Source organism: Orbicella franksi, unplaced genomic scaffold (assembly GCF_964199315.1).
Source record: "Orbicella franksi unplaced genomic scaffold, jaOrbFran1.1 SCAFFOLD_228, whole genome shotgun sequence".
Lineage (NCBI taxonomy): Eukaryota > Metazoa > Cnidaria > Anthozoa > Scleractinia > Merulinidae > Orbicella > Orbicella franksi.
The window spans coordinates 25,795-36,626 of NW_027670966.1; the positions used below are offsets into that span (position 1 = coordinate 25,795).

Here is a 10,832-nt window from a genome sequence, read left to right on the forward strand (position 1 = left end):
TTTTTGTTGAGAATTAAGTCATTTGATTGCAGCACTGCTCTGTGCGTCGGAAAGTTTTGAAACTGTGAATACAAAAAGCAAGTTTTAAAAAGAGTAAATGACAGCAAAGACCTTATGGGCTCAACCACTGTTTACTTAATATCTTTCACAGGCTTCCTAATCACTGAAAAGAGTGCACGAGTGGATAAACAATCGATCTTGAAACAAAAATTTGTGAGCCGAGGAGGTCTCATTAGCCCAAGTTCAAAACTGGAAATTTCATGTGTGCCCTATATAGAGGGCTGGTCTGGCAGTTTTAATGGGTAATGTGGCATCTCTCGTAGCGTATAATATGATTGGGTTGCTACCCTAGCCAAAAACAAAAGACCAAACAATTGAAGCAATGACTTAGACTTCAAAACAATAGAAGCTGCTTACAATACCAAAGAAAAGCAAGTTATGAGAGCTGCTACACTACCAGTATTAATACTTGCCATTTGCATCAAAGGGAGGAATGGACATCAGCCTCACTTCCATTGACGGGCCAAAAATCTACAGAATTTGTAGATATGCATAGAATTTTGAATTTCACTTCATGCAAAAATCGCCCTTGTTCCAATTAAGAATAATAATATCATTGTCATTTGCATTTTGTACATGTGGAGTCAATTTAACTGGCTCAATAAAGCAATTACTGGCTCAAATGATTGAGGTGATGTCATTCCAAGTCACTAAAGCTACATATTAAATCAACCTCTCATTCACTTGCATTTGGGAAACTGGGACAACGAATTCATGGAACGACTGAGAAATTATCGGTACCCTGTCTCGGTAATGACGATAACATTTATCTTCAACTAAATTATTCTTATTCTGTTAGGCCCTCTTGTTTGAAAACATGCAACTTTCAGTCAAGCTCTCATGCGGGTCACAAGATTTTGAGGAAAAAAATTGGGATGTGAACTTTTGCGAATTGATTCTGGTCTTTGGGAAGTGAAACTGCTTTTGGGAAATCAGATGGTTTTTCACTGCTCGGAGCTTGACTGTAAGACTGCACGGAGAGAGTTAGTCTTTGACTGCCTTGTGGATGGTACGAGTGGAAGTCATGAGTTTGTAGACGCCGGCTCGCTTTTTGGTGGCTTGCAATTGTACAGGAACAAGGCTGTCGATGCCTTCTTTCCACTCTTCACCTGAGAGTTCAAGCTTATACAAGTTGGTGCCTATGTGTTTGTAATACAACAGCGCTTGCCTCTCTTTCTCTTATGGACTGGACCTGGCCAATAAAAACCTTTGGATTCTGATAGGTGCTCTCCTCTGTGACAACAGCCACGAAATCGCCCCTGTTTACATCCACACAACCCTCTTCTGGTTGCTCAGCAGTCGCATCTTCCTCTTCGTCGAGACGGCCCTCTGGCGTAATCTCTGGCCAAGTCAACTGCCAGCCGTTTCTTCTGATTTGCTGTGCGCCGATCATACGTAGTTTGTGCTTGTTTACGTGAATGCCTGAGCGCAGATGCCAAGGAAACCTTGAGAGAGTCGGTACAGTCCCTGTTAAAATCATAGAACAATGTCTGAGTTATGATTGACCAAAGACTTAAAAATGCCAGCCAGTGAGCGAAAAGAAAAAATGTACATTTCATAATAGGCCACTTTCAAAAATACCACAATACTTCTTGTTAAAAATATATATTTTATAATAGGCCACTTTCAAAAATACCATAATACTATTTGTTTGCCCTCTAAAATTTTGCATAAGAACTGTTTCCAGTTTCACCTGGGACTGAGAATGGTCCCAAGAGAAAATAGAAATAAATTATTTGAATCCTTTGATTTTAAGCTAAGAATGTTTCATGCGAGTCAAAGAAAGATTGACCTCTTGACTCAACTTCACTATTTTTAAGATTAAATGTGCACTCTGAATTACTAAGAATAACTATGCGTCCACTCACGATTTGTCGTATGCCCATGTGATGAACGAAGATCGAAGGATGTTTATAGAGGCCAGCTTTCCCGTAAGGCCATATAGCACACTCTTCAAGTGAGCGGAGAAGGAGGCAGCAGTGAAGTGACCACCATTCTTGTTCTGGAGACAAAAAGGGGCAGTGCATTTGCATTGGTTTTGTCTTGTTTTGTTTTTTTCCATTTTTATGACCTCTTCTTATAGAGATCCTTGCCAATACCACTTGTGTGTATATAATGTGTATATATATAGGTTATTAGAGTGGAGAAAGGAGTGAATACTCAAAAAAACAAGCAGAGTGAATCTGTTGAACAAGACACCCCAGAAAGGTTTTCTTTTTCCCCTGAAATCACCCTACAAGTGTCCAGGATAACAAAAAATAACCCCAACGGGGTTGATTTTGCATCACACAAGGGTTAATATTGCAAATCGTGCCACCCCAGAGAGATGTGGCTTTCGGTCTAAAACACCCCACTAGGGTTCGTAATAATAACCGTGAACCTTGACAGGAATGTAGTTTTCAAAACAAAATACCTCACCAAGCCTACAAATAATTTTTGTTTATAGGCAGGTCATTTGTCACGACAAAGACAAGTTTTGACCTGACAAAAAGCCAGTCTGGTCGGACAAAAAAAATTGTTTGTCATTATAAATTAAAAAGAGACATTTGAGACATTTTGGTATTTCAGTGTAGACTCTTCGCCAAAACATTGGTTGCAAATTCAAATAGCTTAAAAGTCAACTGAGTGTAAAATTGCTACTAGCACCAGCAAGGGGACCTTTACATTATGTCTGGTATTAATTTACCTGTTGAAAATTGACAAATTTACAAACGCTTATACCCCTAGTCACACAAGCGTTTCCAATGTAACAAGTTTCCCACAATGTCTAGGGACTGAACAGGAAAAGGGATGAAACAACCTCCCACACGGACACCTTGTCAGTATAAAACCTCACAATAACATTCAGAGACTTGAAAATTGGCCGAAACGAATTCTTCGACTTTTTCTGAAAGCAAGTTTCCTCTGAAAGCTTTCGGGGTCAATTGAATAAAAAATTGGCGTAATTATTTAAAATGTGGAATTGGAGGCGGTCGTGACTATAAAGCGTGACCAATTTGTACATTCACGCTTTTCACAAAAACATGTCTGTGGTACGGAAACTATATTTCAACCACACTGCCAGACGTAAAAAAAACTATAAAAGGTTAAAAATTAAACTGAGTTTTGATCATACGGACTAGAAAAACATTTGGCTACATTTTAGAGGTTTTAAAGTTTTTGAAAGCGATTGCATTCAGATAAACGAAACGTGAGTATTTGGGCTGTGTATTCAATTTCCATAATATCTTTAATCAGGTCAATGTATTACAACTGAAAATTAATTCCACAACACTTGGTGGCAACAAACAACGAGTAATTACATAAGACCTCAGTTCTAAGTAGTTTTTCAGACGAACATAATTCAGACTAAATGGGGCTTCACGATCTTTCACAACGCCACCGCAAAATGCGTAAATTAACACGCAGGAATAGTGGTACTGTTGTGATATGTTTACAATTCGACATAACATTTGAGACGGCGCACTGCGCGTGATAAAATTCTCAGAATTAGAATAAAACAAAACCGATAACAATGCTTTTTTCCGTAGCATTGTGTGGCAGTATAACAAAATAAGTTGTCCCATATTCAGCCACAAACTTCCAGTTAAAATATTTTTCATTTTAGCGGAAATGCCCGGTCAGAGTGTCCAACCAGGCTAAGCTTTTACCTGTCAAAACCTCAAATTTACCAGACGATTGTCCAATGACCGACTGTTATTTGCAGGCTTGCCTCACTGAAATGTTGTTTGACTTGAAATCACCCCAAAAAGGTGTGAAATTAGGTGCAGAAAACCCACCCTGGATATGAAAATTTCCTAACTAGGGGTAAGATTTGAAATTTACACACCCTGCAAGGATGAATCTGCCAAAAAAAACACCCCACCGTAGAAATTGTCACTGAATTTTACATACTGAAAGAGCTTTTGGGGGTGAAAGCTGACTGTGACCAACCCTTGAAGGATGAAATTTCTAAGAAAAACCACTCTTGGTATCGAAATGGGGGTGAAACGAGAAGATTAAACAGCTTTATGCCTCAACGTTAGGGTTAGGGTTAGGGAGGATCCTTGGCTGGGATCAATTTCCTCACCCCAAAAGTCCAGAGGTTGAAATCTAACTTACACAAGATGTGAGGATATCATTTGGTAACTTGGTCAAAACAGGTTAAACCTTACCAGCAGTAGGTAGCTTTGGCTTGACTCTGTAACCAAATGCGGCCGATAATCCTTTATGTACGACAACAAAAGTCGACAGAGCTCGTCTTCGGGCTGAAAAAGATCAGTGGCATTGACCTCAATGTCTGGTCAATCATCAAACTAAATGATAAGTCAATACTTTTGGGTGCAGAACAGCCTTTGTACAAATTTCTAACAATTAAAGATTGGAATAAATGGCCAAACTAACCAGCTTGAAAATGGAATCAACATCAACAGATATAAACAAATGTTTATGGATGGAGTTTTACATCCATGTCAATCAGTAGAAATTTTAGGTAAATCATCTCAGATCACCATTAGTGGTGCAGGATCACAAAACTGGCTACCCTTTTATGATGAGATCAATGTATTGTAAATAAATTATGCTTATGCCACAAATGCTTAAATGGGCAATGCCCAGAGTACTTTGGAGATAAATTAGTGCGTATCAGCAACATGTCGACCAGAATCTCACACTATGGTGATATAACTATACGCTGTTCTAGAAATAAACGTGACACAGAAGGTGGAAAAACTCTTCTTGTTACAGCTGCAAAACTTTGGAACTCTCTACCTATTACTATAAGATCTGGCACCAGTATTAATGCCTGCAAACAGAATTCTTGTAAGGAAGGTTATGCTGGCTTGGATAGCTTTCCCATTTCATAAATGTTTTATCCTTTTAATATTACATTTACTGTCTTTGCCCTTTTCAATATTATTTTGTAAATTAGCTCTATCTATTTAAGGGGAGGGCCAGAAGTTTACCAATCGTCAACTGTAATGTGTCACCCTCGGTAAACAAACTTATTTATTTATTTACTTAATTTACTGGAACCAGAGAGGAAATTGTCTAACCTGTAGAGACAGCTCATCTCGTCCAGAAAACTTTCTGGTCTTGTAATTGTTAAAGTGGAGGATAATAGCCCCACTATCCTTGACAAGCAGGTAATTCTTCCCAGCTGAGGTCTTTGGGTCGAAGTTCCTGGCCTCTTCCCCTGACAGCACTTCCAGGGTCCTGATTTCCAGCCCCCGTGACGGGGGAATGAACACATACAGGGATAGCATAATGAGATCGCAAAATTCCTTGGCTTTGAACTTCATTGGACCAGTCAATTCAAACTTTTCTCGCTGGGTGCTAACAGCAGAAACCACTTCCTCCCTTTTTTTAAAGACAAAACCAAAAACAAAAAAAGGAAAGAGGTTCACACAGGTTTGGCTGTCCAGGACAAAGGGAAAGGGAACAATTCAGGATAAAAGTACTGCAGCCAAGAGAGATCTATCTTGCTAACCGCAAACAAACAATGGTTAGTCAGTTTACTTTCAAGTGCCAATTCCTCCTGAAGCTCTAAGCTAGCCTCAAACTAGTATCCGTAATCATGTGATTGCTAACTAACACAATTGATTCTTAACAATCTGTAGTCTACATCTAGTTATGCGAGAGCTTCACTCTTTTTTAGCCAATCAGAACCAAGTCATTTTTCCAGGTATAATATTGCTGGTACTAATCGCAGTCTCTCCTGTCACAGAGTGAACAAAAAACAGTTTCCATGCCAAGACTTACCAAGGGATCCAGCGATTTTGGGCAGAAAGATCTTCCATTGTGGACGGCCTTTCCAAGTCACCTTCTTTCTGGAGAATTCGAGCTTGAACTCTCAGCTGACGGATAATGGGGACCCCTTTGAAATCAGGAGCATGCTCTCTGTGCACAAATTTGATTGGGTAGAGAAGTGAGCTGATGTGATTTGAAACCGTCGCAGAGCTGCAATTTCGTTCTTCCTGTGAGGAAACAGAACAGATTAATTGAGGCTCGGAACAGCCAAAAATCAATAAGTAAATAAATAGATGTAAACGAAAGAAAAGGAAAAGAAAAGAATCAACATGTAGCAGAAATTCATCAGAGGCAAGAGTCTCTGGGTTAAAGTTTTCAAGCTCGAAAGGAAAAATTTCACCCACCAAGCAGTAAATCAGTGATATTAAAATTTTCCAATTTGTTGGGAATTTCTTTCTTTCAGAAAAAATATGGAATAATACTACTACTAATAATAACAACTATTATTGACTTCTTAACGTATAGAGTCAACTTATTAGCAGCTAGCTATTTATAATTTCTCTTTAATTCGATAAAGACAACGTCCAAAACAGATTTAAGGTTATTGTTAGCATAAAACAAGTTTCAACGGCAGATCGGTAAAAAGATATCGCATTGCTGATAACACATTGTGAGTAATCAACACAACTTAGTACACGTCGTAAGGTTAAAAGTCCACTAATTTATGGCGAGAAGTTACTTTAAAACAATACCTCAGATGCAAAAGATATAGGTCCCAATCATAGCGTAATTTATCTGTGATGTTAACGTGCATAGCGAAAATCCTCCAATATTCGTCATTTTCAGCAGTTTCTTTACACACAGGTATTACGGGCTCACATTTTTTTACGAAACTAACTGATGTGGTTTTCAGTCCCCGGCCGTGAGTTCCCTTGGGCGTTTCTACTAAGGTGTCAAAACTTAATACGAAAGCCTGTAAAGAATTTCTCTCACCTTCAAAAATTCAACGTAAGCTTCGATCAAGGGAACTCTCAAAAAGCAATGTGGTAGAAGCTCTTCATCACGGCCTAAAGTAGTTCTAACGTAACCCAGAAAGCCTGCGAAGAAGATAAAAAAGGAGAGGTTATATGTTAAATCGCGTCACCCAAATATCGGTTATCATCACTTAGGCGCAAACGTGGAAATTAAGGCCAAAATTAAAAAAAGAAACAAAGATACTTACAAAGCATTCTCTCTTGAGCCTTCTCGTAAGTAGAAAGGGTCACCGGTGCTTTCTCTCTTTCAAAGTTGACTTTCTGGGTAAAGAATCTCTTTACGGAAGCCAAAAACTTTCTGACTGCCTCGGGTAGCTCACCGAATTTAACCGAATACGGGGTTTTGCGCTTGTTCCCTCTCTGCGCTGAATGCAGGGTAGATTCCGCATGAAATTCACCCGCAACGACGTCGTCTTCATTGTCGGCCTCTCTCTGCGCTGAATTCAGGGTAGGTAACGCGTGAATTTTACCCTCAGCGACGCCGTCTTCATTTTCGAAGAGTGGTTCTACCAACTTTTCCTGCTCGAGCGGGACGGGTGATAGCGGGCAATCATCCTCGATTTCAATTACATGTACTGCCGAGTTATCTGGAGCACTAGAGGAGCAAGGCATTTGTTCTTCCATTGCGAAAAAGGTGGTTACGACGAAGAAAATACCCGAGCGTGTGGTCTGTTGGCGTACTCAATGATGATGTGGAAAAAATGATTGAATGGTGCAAGAACGATGCTTTACGAACTACGAGAATTTTCACAGGTATAAAATAGGCTCTTTGTACGATCCGGTCACATGGTACAGAATTAATTCCGCTGGGACGCAAGTTACACAGTGGGATTTTCAAAACAAAGGAAAGTCGTCCTAGACTGGTGCGAGTTCCTTTGTTTTGGAAATCCCACTGTGTAACTTGCGTAATTAACTCCGTACCATGTGACCGGATCGTGCAAAGAGCCTCACTTCCTGTGATCTTTTTATTCATTATTGCATAACTTCATAACTTCACAGCTTGATGTAAGTTACTCTGCTCGATCTTGTACGAAGGTTATTTTTGCATGATTTTCTCGGATGTACTAGTTTATCAACTATTTAAATTGGAATTGAAATAAAGTTTGCACTCATGCGTGTACGCATTGTTTCCCAAATATAGAAATGAGACAAACAGCGGTGACAAACATCAGATATAAACACATCACTTGTTATCTTTTACTTGACGTTTCGTATGCTTCTGCATACATCTTCAGAAGCGGCGGTTAATGCAAAATTGCGGTTAAATATACAGGAACACTAACTTATTACCGCACCTTTCAATTACATGCGGACTCTTACATTCAAAGCTCAACCGAAAAATGCGTTTTTCGCTACCGCCAATCAAATGTTCGGCGGCGCCTCCCAGCTTCCGACCACTGCCGAGCACTGTTTCGTTGTCTGAACTGTGCTCAGCGATTTGATTACCGCGAGCTCGGCAGTAATCGGAAACTGGGAGGCGCCGTCGAACATTTCATTGACGGTAGCGAAAAACGCATTTGTCGATTGCGCTTTGAATTTAAGTGTCCGCATGTTACTGAAAGCTCCAGTAACTATTAACTATGAAGTTACAATAGAGGTGACAAAACACTAATAAAAAACGGTTGTTTTAAAGCGAGCTAGGGACGCACAAGCAGACATATTTCTGCCCAGGAACATAACCTCTTTTACTGTGATTAACACTTGAGAGGGCATTGAGAAAATAAAGACTGGGACAAAAACAGTCTGAACAATCATGCGAGCGTTTACAAGTTGAATGGCTGTTATTGAAAGACACGAAAGTCAAATTCGAGGTTCGATAAAAGTTAAATTCGTAGAAGACACGAAAGTTAGATTCGAGAAAGGTTATGCAATTAACTGTACAATTGCTAAACTGACAGTTTATATCGGCGGGCTAAAATAGCCCGTCAAATTCTCCATTTTATCCCGGAAAACGCGCCACAGTGCCAGACACAATGATAGTGTTGAGATATAAAGCAAAAAAAAAAATAAAATGCGCGCGGAAACGCGCTTTTGATGATATGGCATCAGTGCTGGCTGAAAAGGAACCCCAATTTAGTTTTCCAGCTTCAAGCTTGTGCGGTAGTATTAAACAAAACTTGAAAGGATTCGACAACAAGTTTATTTATACTCAGCTCACAAATAGAATTAAATGAACAGAAATAAGTTAATATAAAAAGAGTACATGGCCGCTTGAAATAACCTTAATGGATTCAAAAAAAAATAAATGACACGAATAACGTTGCTTAACTATAGTCGCTTAACTATAGGCTGAAGGGGTATCTTAACTCCCACGACACGGGATTTTGGTCAGGATTTGACTGAAAAAGTGGGTTATCGAAAGTGTGCTATTTGGTCTTCTTAAACTACCTAATAACAAACTTAAAAAAGACAATCTCATTTCTTTTGTGATTTTTAATACAGTACTAGGAATATCCGATCTAACAATGTTGTCAAAACTCTTGGGAGTTCTTCTCTGCGTTATTCTTTTCCATAAAAGTTTCACTTCCCTAGCTGGCTGCGTTATAAACCGTTTTCCTTTAAATATTCTGCAAAAATAAAAAAAAATAATAAACACTCACCTTCACATACAAGCCACCAATAAACTATGACGTTACCAGGATGCCCTAGCAGAACTCGAGAATTTTTTTAGTTCAAGCAGTTTCCTAATTAAGCGGAGCGACCTTTGTCCAACATTAAAGGCTATTATGCCAATACGGAAATAAATGTTAGGATTCTCTCACCCTATACAGCTAGTCATCTTCAAGCACTTGACTCCAGCGACTTCAGAACCCGTACAGCAAAGGAAAATTCCTGGTCATTTAACCGGACGCTGGTTTATCTTGTCAAGGATCGAATCCTACTTCAACTAGCCAATCTAAGCGTCACGTGGTTTTCTGCGAAAAAAAGAAAAAGAAAAAGAAAGAACCAAAACATACTAAGGAAAAGAAAACAACACTCAAATGGTCAAAGTGGTCATTTAACCGGACACTGGTTTATCTGGTCAAGGGGTAGTGCATTCGCATTGGTTTTGTCTTGTTTTGTTTTTTTTTTCCATTTTTATGACCTTTTCTTATAGAGATCCTTGGCAATGCCACTTGTGTGTATATAATGTGTATATATATATGTTATTAGAGTGGAAAAGGAGGGAATACTCAAAAAACAAGCAGGGTGATTTTTTAAGAAAAATCACCCTCAATGGGGTGAATCTGTTGAACAAGACACCCCAGAAAGGTGTTTTTTTTCCTTGAAATCACCCCACAAGTGTCCAGGATAACAAAAAATAACCCCAACAGGGTTGATTTTGCGTCCCACAAGGGTTAATATTGCAAATCGTGCCACCCCAGAGAGATGTGGCTTTCGGTCTAAAACACCCCAGTAGGGTTCGTAATCACAACCGCAAACCTTGATAGGGATGTAGTTTTCAAAGCAAAACACCTCACTGAAATGTTGTTTGACTTGAAATCACCCCAAAAGGTGTGAAATTAGGTGGAGAAAACCCACCCTGGATATGAAAATACCTAACAAGGGGTACGATTTGAAATTTACACACCCTGCAAGGATGAATCTGCCAAAAAAAACACCCCACCGTAGAAATTGTCACTGAATTTTACATACTGAAAGAGCTTTTGGGGGTGAAAGTTGACTGTGACCAACCCTCGGAAGGATAAATTTCTGAGAAAAACCACCCTTGGTATCGAAATGGGGGTGAAACGAGAAGATTAAAAAGCTTTATACCTCAATGTTAGGGTTAGGGAGGAATCTTGGCTGGGCCAAAGTAGGGTGTTTAAATCAATTTCCTCACCCCAAAAGTTTGAAAAACTTGAAAAGCTTGAAGCTTGAAAACATTGATTTTCACCTCTCTCAAACAGGAAAACCGATCACCAGTATAAAAAAAACATACCGCATCAGATGAAACCGCTAAAAGCCAGCAAGATAACAACACCCAAGATAATAATGGCCAGTTGCAAGTTCCCATGAACACTGAAAACA

General features: G+C 39.3%; 2 protein-coding genes across 3 annotated transcripts; both read right to left on the bottom strand.

Annotated features, from left to right (window-relative positions):
* Positions 1-1,352: 1,352 nt before the first annotated feature.
* LOC145476492 (uncharacterized) lies at positions 1,353-6,921 on the bottom strand (the record flags this gene model as incomplete). Its single annotated transcript, XM_081455389.1, has 6 exons — positions 1,353-1,527; positions 1,929-2,062; positions 4,215-4,307; positions 5,094-5,397; positions 5,800-6,014; positions 6,781-6,921. Coding segments are annotated over 6 exons (1,062 nt in total), but the record flags the coding sequence as incomplete, so codon positions are not given.
* On the bottom strand, positions 6,921-10,826 carry LOC145476490 (uncharacterized). Of its 2 annotated transcripts, XM_081455387.1 has the most exons (3): positions 10,744-10,826; positions 9,584-9,736; positions 6,921-9,388 (listed from the first exon to the last, which is right to left on the bottom strand). In XM_081455387.1, the coding sequence occupies exon 3, from the start codon at positions 7,443-7,445 to the stop codon at positions 6,984-6,986; it is 462 nt and encodes a 153-aa protein (XP_081311513.1). In that variant the 5' UTR covers positions 7,446-9,388; positions 9,584-9,736; positions 10,744-10,826; the 3' UTR covers positions 6,921-6,983. The 2 variants fall into 2 exon arrangements, with proteins under 2 accessions (XP_081311513.1, XP_081311512.1); XM_081455386.1 differs by having other exon boundaries at positions 9,584-10,826.
* Positions 10,827-10,832: the final 6 nt, after the last annotated feature.